The following is a 14,086-nucleotide window of genomic DNA, read 5'->3' as shown; positions in this document are numbered from 1 at the left end:
CACAAGTGCCCATTATATCTCAGTTTCCTTAATTGATCCTCTTGTTCTTACCCTCAGTAGCAGAACAAGTGGCAGAGGTACATTTGCAGGAAATCATATATTAGCCAGAAATGGTTGAACTCACTGAGGCTAACTGATGTGTTTTGATTGGTGCATAGGTGAAGCACGGACACTCGAAGCGGTGCTGGTGCGTGCTGAAGGGGCGCATGCTGTGCTACTTCAAGCACCAGGAGGACAAGGTACAGAAGGTTGCTCTGACTTTTCAGGCCATTGACTTGCTTTACAGGAGTTGGGCTGACTGTGGCTTCAGCTGTTTTGCTTGCATCAATGCATACACTTATGTAGGGCTGAAAACAGGGTGACTATTTGTATTTGAGTAGTTAGGCAAACAGTGAGTTAGCATGTGTAATAGCATGCATAGTTAGGCAGAATGTTTTCCTCACATGCAGTATGGTTGAGTTAGGCATTAAACAACCACCTCTATAATACAGTGAGAAGAAACCAAACCTGTATGCTGGACTACTACTATATAACGGGAGGTGCCCCAACACGGTACGCTTTTTCTTGCGCTCAAACTCATGGCGCTCCATCGCTAGTTGCCTGAGAGCGGTCAAATTTTGATGACTGAATTTTTTACACATAGATTTGAACAACATACTTGAATAAGAAATGCATTCATGTGGTTCATGAACCTTACGCGCTGCGTGTTACAAGCGGCAAACACTGTAAGACAATTTCGTGTATGTAACCTTCCAATTTTGTGCTACGCTGGACAGTGTGCCTAACTTGGTACGCTTTTTTTACATTTTGCTCTCTTCAGAAGTAAGTGGTAAATTTAAGTACACAGAAAAAGACTAATAGCATGATATTTTAGCTTTCTTTTGACACTAAAATCGTGACTGTATGTACTTCTTGTCTCACATGAGGAAGGCTGTACCTTGAACAATCCAGCTGATGTGTTTACGGGCAATGGGCTGAATGCACTGATTGTGAATGCCCGACTAAAAAAAACAGTACGAAAAAACGACACCGCCAACATCAACAAAACTCCGTCTGATTATATGAAAATATCATCTACATCTCTCTATCAAGTCTTATTTTCATAGACAGCACGAATCATTTGTTACAGTCAAATAAATCTTTGGAGCGTTCTCTAGTCTGCCACCTTCACGGCCACACTCCCTTGGGAGTACAATGGTGGCAATGTTTATGTCGCTTCCTTTTGCTTGCTTTTCTACTCAACAAACATTTAAAGACCCATATTCATAGTGTTTTATGGAGCTTTATTTATGTGTATCATGGCAGTTGTGTGACTGCTTGATAGAGTTCGTATAGTTAGCGACACGAGCCGCCAATACGCAGAGGCCGGTGACCGCAGTGATTCAGCACTGTCAACATTACTATTAGAATTCTGTTTAGAAAAAATATGAAGTAAATATGTTAAAGTATACTTGGAATGCAAATTAAAGCTGTGTGCATGGACTTGGTTTATTTACCTTTGTAATCAGCATAGTCAGTGGTAACAAACACGGTGTACTTATGGATAATAAGATCAGCAAAAAATCCGTGCCGTCTTAGGACGGGAACCGTCTTAGGGCGGCCCCCGTTATACTCAATGCTTGTGCCAACATGTTTTCTTGTTTGTAGACATGACTCTGTTGTGATCTGTATGTAGCTGGGTGGGCCAAAGGTTGTAAAGGTTTTCATTCATTATTCGGTTACTGAGTGGCAGTTAGTACATTAGTACTACTAGTAAACTAGTGATCAGAAGGCCCAACTTTTCTACCCCAGCAAGAGAAGGTTATTCAGTAAAGATTTCATGTACAATTTGTAACATCCAGGTCCTTGGCATATCAGAGCAAACATACTTCATATAATAATTCCCTCCGTACTGATCATAAGTTTGTCGTCCACTGCCAGGTTCCTCTTGGTGTGATAAACATGCGAGATGCCAGAGTGGAGGAAATCGACAGATCGTTTGACTCTGATGAGGAGTATGAGACAATGGAGAAGGGAGGGGCGACCACACACCACACAGTCTGTATCACTGCCAAGGACCAGGGCCCAACCTACCTACTCATCAACAACAAGCAGGAAAAGGTGGGGTATACTGTATGTTTGCTTTAGGCGTGTGGAATATTAAGTGACAACTGCAGTTAGGTTATGATAATCAATAACAACTTCGGCTAAGACTAGCCGTTATGCCACGACTAGAGTCTATACGATCGTGACTTCCTGGCGGAGATCGACCGCTCCGTGCAGGCCAGCAGGGACGTCTTCAGGTTTTGTGACGAGACCTCATGGAAAACGTTGAGTGAAGAAGAATGGGAGAGGATATAATGGTGTCAAGTTATGTAAAAAAGCAAAGAAATTACCTCACAGCTCTTCTGTGGTAGTACAGGGTAAATTTGTTTCAGGAAGGTCTGTCCGAAATTGATGGAAATTTGCTGCGTGTGACAGAAAAATTTTAAAACCAATCCGTCAACCTTGACAGACAAAATCCTTGATGGACAAAAATCGTTGATGGAAGCTACAGGCGGCTTGGGGACGTAAAAGCCACACACTGTTTGTTTTGCTATAATTGTTATTATTGTTGACGAAGTGTGACGGCCCCCTTTTGCATACAATAATCTCATTAAAAACCCGTTTTTCAAGGTCTCAGTTCAGTCTCTGTAACTCCTGGAATATTGTTTTCGTGACAATGGGAATTGGCTGACGGAAAAGAGAGCCCTGGTTTTAACAATTAGATGCTGCTGCTGCTGATGATGATGATCAATACGCCTGTCTCCTGTCCACAGGACGGCTGGCTGTACCACCTGACTGTGGCTGCGGGCAGTGGGATGGGGAACATCGGCACAGAGTACGAGCAACTTATTGGCAAACTCATGGACGTGGATGGGGACCCAGGTAAACTTTTGTGTTACCCAGGGTGCCAACCTGGCGTTTTCAGCAGGTTGTTACAGGTGTCCACTCTGTGACTATTATTTGTGTTGGATGTAAAGAAAATGCCAAGAAAAGGAAAGGTTGGCACCTTGGGGAATGAACAAAACATGACTGTACATGTTTGATATGATATGTAGCCATACTGTAGGTGTGATTTAAATTTTAGGTTTAGTACCTTTACTTATGCATCTGGGGCTGATCATGACCTGTTCTTACTCCAACTGCATTTTGGCCATTTGTTCTGACCTCCCTGGTTTCTCAAGGATCATGTCAAGTATTTATACTGTCTTGATACTAGTACCCATATTCACATTAGACTGTGACTTGAAGCATCTATTATATATTTTTCTCCTGCTTGTCTTGCTTTTACTAATCTGGACACTTTTGTTGTTAAGTATGGGGAAACATGTTATGCAATCAAACAATCACAAACAAGCTAAGGGTTATTTTGTGTTATTCATGTTATTCATTCACATTTAGCCCTAAATACCCCTGCATGTTGTGATAATCCTACCATAGCCTCTGTAAACACGACTACAAAAGAATTAGATGTGTGTCAGTTGCTCTGTGATGAAATGTCCCAAATGTGGAAGTTCAGGACTGTCTGTTCCAGTAAGTTAATATCCTCTTTTATGGAAAGTTTCCTTTTAGGTTTGTTTCTCCTGCATTTATTTTGTACGTCCTTCAAGTGATGTGTGTTGGACCCTACATCTGCTTGGACTAGTCACAGCACAAAGTACATACAGGAAATGAATTTCTGACATCCTGAACTTTAAAATGGAGTTGGCCTTTACTAAGTTAGAGCCTGTGACTTAAAGTGTGATAGATATCATAAATGTTGTTATTTAAAGATAGAAAGTATTGAGCAGTATGTACAAAATGTATTTACATGGATAAGATACACATGTTAAGTATAGAAGGGTTTTCAGACTTTTGTCAGCCAATGGGCACCGATGTGTTCATAGGATTCTTTACCCCAGCTTACCCCCGATGTAAAGTGTGCCGCATGAACAAGTCTTACTGTTTATCCTTGTTCAAGCCCTATGAAATAGCTAGTAAATGGTATTGTGAGGGCAGTAGCTCAAACAAGAAAACTGCAGCACCAAGTGCACAACATATTTGTTAGCTACTCTAACTAAGAGGGAAGAGAACCAGGTTTGAAATGTTATTTCCAGACATAAAAGTGCAGCAAGTGCCAACTTTTAAAAGGATGTTGTCAAAGGTCTGCCATTAGTGCTTTTTTTAGTATTTCTCACAGATGCAGAATCTGTATCTAAAAAATCACCTTTCCCGTGAAGGCAAAGCTTACTTTGTTGTACGTTCCAAAAAGTCCATAAAGTCTCATGTTCTCAGCAATCAGGTCCTCGGTTCTACTGAAGATGTCATTATAATTTATGTACACTCTGATTTGATTGGACTTGTTCAATCAAATTAAGTACATTTTGTACAATGTTGTTTGTGCCCTTAAGGTGACAACACATGGGAAGAGAATGGCCTATTAAAAAAACAACATGGCTGGGCATGGTGATGAGCTCAAGTGTTCAATACAATGGGCAACACTGGGAATTCAGGTCACTGTAATTCATCCCTGTGCACACAATGCTCACCTTGGAGCCAGAGAGGGTACTACAGTTATTCAGGGCAACGATACACCTGGAGTCTGTGGGTGGTGCAGGCCTGGAAGAATGCTGACAGAAAACTACTTGACCTTTCATTCTTCACCTTTGTTTTTACAAAGCAATGTTTGAAAAAGAAGGCAGATGCAAAAGTGCTCTTTTATATGTCCTAGGATATACAATAGTAGAGAAGACCCCATGCTGGGCAGCACCTATAGTGAAGCTGTCATGACACCTGTCTGTCTTCTGTGAAGTAGGTCTTCACACCTGGATCGGAATTCGCTAGTACTGAGCTCCCCTTATCTGGGCAGAGTTTTGCTATCTCTTAATCCCCTGCCACTGCCACCTTCAGTAGACCACATCTTTGTTATCTTTGACTCAGAAACTACAGTCATTGTCAGTTGTACTCTGTGGCGAAATGGAACCTCCAATATGACAGTCTAGGTCACAGGAGATATGCTCATTGCTGTCAGGAATCTGCATGCAGTGAATGGGTCGGGACCTTTGTAGTTACCATGGACATTTACTCTGCACAGGAGCAGAGCCCAGCTGTGGAAGCAGAAGACTTTCTCTCCCATGGAAGGGAAAGTCCCACATTTGATGACCCATTGTTATTTTCAGAATCCTTTATGATATACCATGGGGATAGCATGATCAGGGTAGAGTATGATACATGCATAAATCTGAACCATCATTTGGAAGAGAGTGCCTAAAATTACATCTAGTATCAAGAAGGTAGTGTCTCTTCCCAACCTTGCAGTGTACATAAGTATTAGATATTGCTATTATTATTGTTCTGTGCATATTTCACCTTTCAGAATTGTAACATCAGCTCTCAAAATTGCCATAATACCGCTGCATCAAAAACATTATCATGCCTTTTGTTCATTGTCTTGAACACCTAAAAATCTGAAAAGTATATATCTCAGGATTACTGATGCTGTATTGGTACATCTCTTTAAATCACTTAAGTTCAGGTATATTTCATATATGTCATGTGGCGGTATTATGGCATCCGGCGAATTCATGAGAGTTGATGTTATGTCTCAGGAATGCAGGTTTGTGTTTTATACCATCCTGTAGGCTTTTCAATGGGGGAAAATGGTCATTCATGAGCACTTCTTTACATCTCACTTGACCTTGCTAGAAAGAAAACAGTGAACAGCTTACGTGAAGTTATTGACTACAGAGCTATCCCCTCTACATACATAGGCTTACCCCCTGGGTGTGAAGTATGTTTTCCTGTTATTGCAAGACGTGGATGTTTTTGCATGGGAAGTTGGTGCTTGTCATTCTCCTGAAGGTTCCAGGAACCTGACACTGGCATCATATAGACAGGACCCTTTCAGGATGTGAGGGAATTAGTATTACTGTGAAGGACTAGGTCAGTGCCACATTCTTTACGTTTAATTGACCAAGTAATGGGAAGGACGGGACATTTGATAGTGGTGTCCTTGCAACAAAAGAATTTACCCTACATTGACTTTTACAAAATTCCTTCAAGACTTAGTCTTTTCATGACAGATTCATACACTGTCATGTGATTTATATTCAAGCAAGTCAGGAGAAAGTATATGGTATTACAGGTAAGAGAAATTAACAAGATGAGAGAAAATCATCATTAGCAAGGTACTGCCAGTAGACAGGTGATACAGGCCATCCAGCATGTCCAGTGGAAGTATGTCCTCCCATGAGGTAGTGTTTCCACCTGCTCTCATCACTAACCCCCAGGTGGGTTGTAACTCTGCCCCACTGGCATACCTCAGGAGAAGTGCAGGATGTCACCCTGGCTCCTTCACATTCTCCTTACAACATCAGAGTTTGTGTAGGTACATATTATACTAATCCCTGGATTTGTCTCAGCATTTTGGTCCCAAAGGTGTGTTCAAGGTATTCTAGTTTTGATTGGAATGAATAAGAGAAGAGAAGAGAAGATGAGTTCAAAGACCCAGCTTTAACATTAAACCTCCTTGGTATTACTATTTAGCACTGTTAACATTGCATTGCTTTCACAAACAGTCATGATCATTAGTGTGAAATGATAAAGTTGTGATCTGTGTTGCTTTGATATGTTGATCATAGATTTTCCTATTATGTCTTTAATGTTATACGGTGTACAAGTGTATCTTTGCCAATTTTTTCACACATGAATGCTCAACAGATGCAGAAAGTACATAGCTTTGATCATTGGAGACATGCCATGTAGATATTTAGGCAAATAACATTTGCAAATTTTAGGCAAATAGCTTTCTATACGCAGTATTCTTGCGTATGGAGTAGATTGTGAAGTGCTAGAGTGAATCTTGACCTCATCTTTGTTGTTCAACAGGCAGTGACATCTGGAAGACCCAGACCCTGTGTTACAGCAAGGAGAGCATCACCTCGGCCCTTACCACCTTACCGTCTGAAGCTTTGCAAACCGAGGCTGTCAAACTCTTCAAGGTGAGACAGAAGAGCCTTCACCTGTGTTGCTTTATGTCCATCTACACAAGCCAATTTGGTTGGTCTCACTGTCAGGCCTGCAGGCCCATCACATACCTGACCTACTTTGGCTTGGAGACTCTGTGGCTGGCACAAGTAGGATAGTGTAATCATACTGGGTGGATTTCATCATGCCATTGGACTCTCTGTCAAATAATAACATACTTTGCTGGCTTCCGAGAAAGCAAAAATGCCAACTTGTCAAGTATTTGGAGCAAGAGTTGGTTTTGATGTATTGTGAAAGGTGAGAAAATGACAGCAGATCTCCGTCCAAATCATATCTGATCTTTCCCACCAAGATTTAGATACTGCTTGTGTTTCCTGCTTTCAGTATGTGTACAAAGCAGAAAACATGAGATATAGAGTAACTCTCCCTGCAGCAAGAGAAGTTGGTCAAGGATGATGCATTGTTCATGTTATTACCTAGTAAGTGGTGTGGTGGCGGCACTCTTTCATGCAGACTTCTGTAAGAAAGTCCTATCACAAAGGGGTCTTATCCGTAGTCCTTGGTAAGTCAAGTTGCTTACTGAGGCTCAGACAAATAAACCCTTGCAGGTCAGTGACCTACATGGTAACTGGAGTGTAGGAGCATCTGTGAAGTAGCCTTGCCCCAGGCCCCTGAGCGGGCAGGAATTACAGTTGGTTTGATATGCCAGTGCATGTTTTCTAAACAGGGGAGCGCCAGAGGTGTGGCTTTGTGGTTCAGACTAGCGCCTGGCATTTCCTGTATTAAGAGGCTTACTGATATTGGAGATTAGGTTTCCAAATTTTCCTCAATATGTTTGTGATTGTTGAAAATAAAAGTTAAAGCTTTTCAATTTCGATCTAGAGAGTTTAAAGAATACTACTTTTGGTATTGATATTCATTTCAGTGTCCATTTAATGGACATAAACAAACATCATTTACATGTACCTTGGCAACTTACATAGCATTTATTTAAGACTTGCAATAGTGTTATGTTCCCGCAGCATTTGTACATTATCACATGCAATAGGTACATTTGTACATGCAAGTCAGTGTGCCTAAGATTGAGGATTAGTAAATCATGTATATTCAACTTACCTATGTCACATACTGGTTCCTGTTTCTCTCATATGTGATTCATTTTCATAATTGTTCGGACTGATAAAATGGAACTATCGTGGATGATTATTGACATGGTTGGAAAGTAAGAGACAATCCTATAATGTGATACAGTGCTGTGTCATAAAATGTCAAAATGAAGAGATTTGGCACTTCTAACTTTTCCATTCCATCCTGCGACAGTCATGTCAACTCTTCATCAGTGTTCCCCTGGACTCTCCGGCCATCGACTACCACGTCACGCTGGCCCAGAATGCACTGCAGGTGTGTCTGACCCACCCGGAGCTGCAGAACGAGATTTACTGTCAGCTGATCAAGCAGACCAGCAGACGACCTCAGTTCCCTCAACAGGCCGCCATACAGGTACACACACTCTGTCAGATGCAGAGTCATCAGGAAATAAGTGAAGATGGGTGAAACAGATGGACCATACGTAAATTTACCTCTACCACATCTACCACCTGTTCTTCAACTATTATTACTTGGATAGTTATAAATGTCTCATTGAAGCATTTATCCACCAGTTGATTTATGCAACATTGCCAACAGGTACATGTGAGGATAGATAGGGATCCAGTGGGTTGAACAGTTGGACTTTTTCAACTCGAAAATGAGGCCTAGTTTGTAGGATATCATTTTGGTGTGATGATAACAGCCATGCTATAGTTATCAAACACATAGGTTTGTGTTTTTTGGCTGTATACACTGGGTCTCTATAACTTGAAGTTTACACAAGAGTTTGGTGTGAATGTTATAATTCCGTTACCCAAAGTCAAAACCAGAAATGTGAAACCTCTGCAAGTTCTGATAGTGATGTTTTGTTACACTTTGGAGAAACAGTACATATTCAAACAGTATATTGTGCCCTAAAAAAGACTAGGCATGTCTTATGCAATGATCATGAAGGTTAGGTGGCATGCTACTGTACATGTTGTGATCTTTGTTGTTCTTTCAGCTCCATCCATGTTCATACTCCCTTCTACCATATCAGTGAAGTGAAACTCTCTCCTGAATCTGTATCTGGGATTGCAAGATAAGTTTGCATGTTCGATGATCCATTTGCAACAATGCCATTGCTATTGGGTTCCCAGGCATACTCTCTGAAACACTGTACACTTGGTGATGTGAATTCAGATGATATCATCTCATGATATCTTGGATCCACGACTATCAATTGATCAAAGCCACAAGTGTTTCAGGCAATCCCTCATACAGATCCTCCATGCATTCTGTATGTTCGCCATCATTCTTTCTACTCTTTCTCTCCATTCCTTCTCTTTCTCTCTCTCCTTCTAACTTCTCCTCCAGAAGGGCTCCGGCTCTACTAGTGGTGAGAGCACACCTCCTCATTCGTCCACTAGTCCCAGTCTTGCCACCAGAGGCCGGTCCTCGGACTCCTCCAAACACTCCTCCAGTCCACCCCCCCATCGCCAGCACCCTAAACAGACGCTGCAGCAGGGGGGCACCAAGCTCCAGCACCCTGCCAATGCAACCTTGCAGGTCGACGAACTCTCTGTCATTGCTCACTCTGGCACCCAACCTGCATCTCCACCAGGCAGATACAACTAACCAGTGAAGAACAGCCATATTCCCACTCTACATAGATATGGGCTCAAAGTATCATAAATGACAGATCCCCAATTAATAGTGCAAGTTATGGCTTCTTCACACAATCAGCTGATTTGATAAGACTAGGTGCTCTTCTAAAACAAAATAATCATGTGAGCTTCATGACTGGTTACTTACAGTTTCAAGATATGCTTTTAATTGACTGGAGCTTGACATACTAACAAAACTATGCTGTGTTCTAATGTATGGTGAATGTGTCTATGGAAGACTCAAGTGTATCTTTCTGCAGCCATTTCCCATCACAGGTTTGTTTTGTCTATGTGCCGTCCAACAGTGACTCGTGTTTCTCAGCCTTCTCTTTCCTCATACTAGTAGTTCTGTTACATGGCAACCACTGGTGCCACGCCCTACTTTGTCAAATGTCCTTAACTGGTACTAGTAATTGCACCCCAAGAGCAACAAACAGCCTTCATCAAAGGCTCCAAAAGGAACACAGTGTCTGAAGTACAGGACAAGGTTGTTTTTAAAATAAGCCAAACCTTGACCCAAATTCTTAAAGAAAAGTTTATAAATATCAGGTGTTTCCTTTGGATAACACAGATTTCCTTTGCCTTTGGGCATGGCGAGGTCGGGAATAATGGAATTACTGTTGAGATTGCGAATATCTGACCTAATTTCCGTGATCTTCTAATTTTGGTGCATAATCCAAACCTGTTATCGTGCGTACAGGCATGAAGGGGCATTTCCTGCAGTCAGCAGTTGACCTTGATTCCCCTTCACCAAGTCCAGCTGGTGTTTGTACTAATGAATTAGGCTTATCTCTGTTTGCCTGGTACCTGTTATGGTGTCACAGAATGAAAAACACTGTTGCATTTTGTGTTCTAAAGGAAAAACAGCCCCACCCATCATAGTACATAACATATTCTGTGGGCAACAGATGACAGTGTAAGATAATGCTGGTAAATGCTATGTTTAACTTACAGGTTGAAATAATGATGAGATGATGAGATAAATATTGACATGTTGAAATTTCGGATAATGACATATGTTTTCTTATGTTGTCTGTAATGGAAAGTCACAAACTCTAATGACAACTACAGAAATATCATATCTTGTTACCTGTACATGAAATAAGTAGTTGAGCAGGTGCTAAATGATAATAAATTAAGTTCTCTGATGTCTGACTGTTGCCCAACTTTATTAATAGAGTACAACAGAGTCTCTATACTAGACCTTCCTTAAAGCAGTGTTTCCTCATTAGCGTGATGGTGTTTGCTAATGTTGCTCATGTTTCTGCCCTGTAGTGCTGGCAGCTGTTGTCGATGTGCATTCCCCTGTTCCTGCCCAAGCACATGTTCCTCTGGTACCTCAGGGCACACCTCAGCCGCAACGCTGATCCAAGGTAAGATTTGCCCTCTACCCGCTTGTTTTGTACTAGACCTTTTTTCCAGTATCTACCTATAGTGCACTAGTAATTAAACAAGTTATCAGGAAGCAGGGAATATGATTAAATTGATCAGTATTCATTCCATTTCAGTTATGCAATGAACTATGAATGAGAAAGGTTATTACTATCATTTCTATGTCTAATTCAAAGCAGGGTAATTTTGTCCTCTGGTTTTCGTGCCCTACATTTTGTAATAATTGGCAACAGGGTAAAACAAACAACCTTAATCCCAGGAATATAGAGGGATTTACCAGCCCAACATTGGGCAGGATCTCCAACTGGTCACACAGGAGGGTGGCTGAGCAAAGTTTGGCTGGTCAGACTTTACTTTGGGAGATCTTGTTATCAAATCCGTCAATGGTGTAAGGCAAGGTGATGGCTAGCACAGAAAACAGATGTAAAGTTAGTGCATAACATAGCCTTTATCTTCTTGTAGATAAGGTTAACATGTTAAAGGGCCTTCATATTCAATATCAAATACATGTAAATAGAAGAAATTATTGTTTGTCTCCTACATATCTCTCCAGTGTCACTGACTTAAGACACTGGATGGTTTTACATTAATAATTTTAACATCGTTGTTATTGATAGTTATTAATAAGTCCATTTTTGTACTTATAGACATGTAATAGAAAATTTAAGCTGGCAAGTGTGCTTGTCTCTGTGTTCAGGACTGAGGTAGGGAAGTATGCAGTGTACTGTCAAAGATCGCTGGAGAGGACATTGAGAAATGGTGGCAGAGAGGCCCGGCCCTCCCGTATGGAGCTGCTGTCCATCCTGCTGAGGAACCCCTACCACCACTCACTACCTGTCAGCATCCCCGTACACTTCCTCAACGGCACATATCAGGTGAGCTGCCCCCACCCTCTACCACTTATCCCGGAACAGTTCCACAATGGCAAATATCAGTTGAGACAACCCCCCTCCCCCCTTTGCAAGGCCTGTACATGTGTACAGCAACTCTGTACATCCTTTCAACCTGCTGAACCCTCTGTCCCTACTGCAAATATCACCTTTCTGTGTTCTATCCCCAGGTTGTAGGGTTCGATGGCTCTACGACAATAGAAGAGTTCTTGAGGACGTTGAATACAGAGATTGGCACCAGGGACTGCTCTCTGTCTGGGTTTGCCCTCTTCACTGACGACCCTTCAGGAAGGGAGATAGAACACTGCCTGCAGGCATCAGTTAAGGTATTTGACATGAAATCAAACATAAGAAAGAAAAGTCTTGATACATAAAAATGTACTAAATACCAGAACATGTCATTTTTTAAAAAGTTGAATGAAAAGTTAGTTGACTGTATTAGATTTTTCTTCATAGTGTGTTTTCTGTTTCAGCTATGTGATGTGATATCCAAGTGGGAACAGGCCCTGAGAGAGCAGCAGCCTGGCAAGTTTGAAACTACCAGGATCGTCAGGCTGACGTACAAGAACAGGTAAACATGCCTCATTGTATGCTTCAACATATACTACTGAAGATTATCATGCATTTTTGTAACATTATCCACAGACATAAGTTGTCTTCTTCTGCTTCCAAAAAAGAATTCAAACCCAACCTATCTAGATATAGTCAACACTAGTATTCAGGGCTCTAGGCAGCGTCCGTTTTTCCGTCAATTGACGGAAATTTGCTGCGTGTGACGGAAAAATTTTAAAACCAATCCGTCAACTTTGACTGACAAAAATCTGATAAAAGCTCCTTGGTGGAAGCTACAGGCTGCTTGGGGATGCTGTCCACGGCCGTAAAAGCCACACGCTGTTTGTTTTGCTATTGTTATGATTGTTGACAATGTGTGTCGGTGCCCTTTCGCATACGATAATCTCATTAAAACCCGTTTTTCAAGGTCTCAGTTCAGTTTCTCTAACTGGAATAGTGTTTTCGCGACAATGGGAATTGGCTGATGGAAAAAAATGTAGAGCTGGCTAGAGCCCTGCTAATATTCCAGTAGTCCCTTTATAGAATAATATTTATCACAGTTCATTGTTATTTATATTCCCATTCCCATATTCACATTTATGTTCCAGGGCTTGAAATACTTTTTTTTCATACCTGCACTGGTGCAGGTAACATTGAAAATTACCTGCACCAGACTAAATTTACCTGCACCACTCTGAATTTAGGAAGTATGGATCATACTAAAATTGTTCAGGAACCATCGCCTTTTTTTTCTTTTATACTTTATAGGTGGTAACAGTAAATGCAGCTAATAACAATCCATATACAGCTACATTATAGGATATTTATACCTAAAACTCAGTACATGGACCAGTGCAGGTTAGGTGCAGGTAGACACCAGAAATACCTGCACAGCTCCAATTTTACCTGCACTAACCTGCATATGCAAGTGGTATTTCGAGCCCTGTATTCCCTATCTTGTTTGTACCATGTACTTGCGGGCATGAATTTGGTATGTGTATTGTGTCTATCCAGACTATACCTGAAGAGCATGGTGAAGTCAGAGACAGAGAAGGAGCGGTTACTGCTAACATACCAGGTGAACGAGGAGGTGGTGAATGGAAGATTTCCCCTCAACAAGGAGCTGGCACTGGAGATGGCTGCTCTTATGGCTCAGGTACTGCATACTGTTAGGTTTTTGTGTGAATGTCTGTTATTGGGTTGGCTGACTGCTTTCTTTTCTCAGCCAGGATCTGAAATGTGAGGAGCTTACAATAGGCTGGGCTAAATCGTAGGAGAGGCTGCCATTCGTCGCTAACTCAGATGACCGCAATACAACAGCAATTGCCCCAGGTGTGGCCAAAGGACTGTAGTGTAGGTTTTGAACTACCCACACCAGGAAGGACCACTACTCTTTTTGAAGTGCAATGGGTTCTTTAACATGCTTGAGGTGTGGCTGTCCTCAAACACTGGGCTTCCATTTAATTTCCTATCCGTGAGACGGTTAGGCACTCATTTTCGCCTAAGTGAAATGAGGAAAGTCAGCTGCCT

The 14,086-nt window shown here is 41.5% G+C and overlaps 1 protein-coding gene across 6 annotated transcripts in view; it reads left to right on the top strand.

Annotated features, from left to right (window-relative positions):
* Positions 1-14,086, top strand: part of LOC118418046 (pleckstrin homology domain-containing family H member 1-like) — a 76,378-nt gene that overhangs the window by 46,070 nt on the left and 16,222 nt on the right. For 3 of the 6 annotated variants that reach the window (XM_035823857.1, XM_035823875.1, XM_035823884.1), the window contains 11 exons: positions 159-239; positions 1,921-2,100; positions 2,799-2,907; positions 6,889-7,001; positions 8,308-8,487; positions 9,433-9,624; positions 10,998-11,095; positions 11,812-11,989; positions 12,175-12,330; positions 12,478-12,575; positions 13,571-13,712. In XM_035823857.1, coding sequence (XP_035679750.1) covers positions 159-239; positions 1,921-2,100; positions 2,799-2,907; positions 6,889-7,001; positions 8,308-8,487; positions 9,433-9,624; positions 10,998-11,095; positions 11,812-11,989; positions 12,175-12,330; positions 12,478-12,575; positions 13,571-13,712 — 1,527 coding nt within the window. The remainder of the gene's footprint in view (positions 1-158; positions 240-1,920; positions 2,101-2,798; positions 2,908-6,888; positions 7,002-8,307; positions 8,488-9,432; positions 9,625-10,997; positions 11,096-11,811; positions 11,990-12,174; positions 12,331-12,477; positions 12,576-13,570; positions 13,713-14,086) is intronic. The other 3 variants (XM_035823892.1, XM_035823899.1, XM_035823866.1) reach the window with 2 other exon arrangements.

Source organism: Branchiostoma floridae, chromosome 1, assembly GCF_000003815.2.
Source record: "Branchiostoma floridae strain S238N-H82 chromosome 1, Bfl_VNyyK, whole genome shotgun sequence".
In the NCBI taxonomy this organism is placed as follows: domain Eukaryota; kingdom Metazoa; phylum Chordata; class Leptocardii; order Amphioxiformes; family Branchiostomatidae; genus Branchiostoma; species Branchiostoma floridae.
This window is presented reverse-complemented; position numbering and strand designations above follow the sequence as displayed.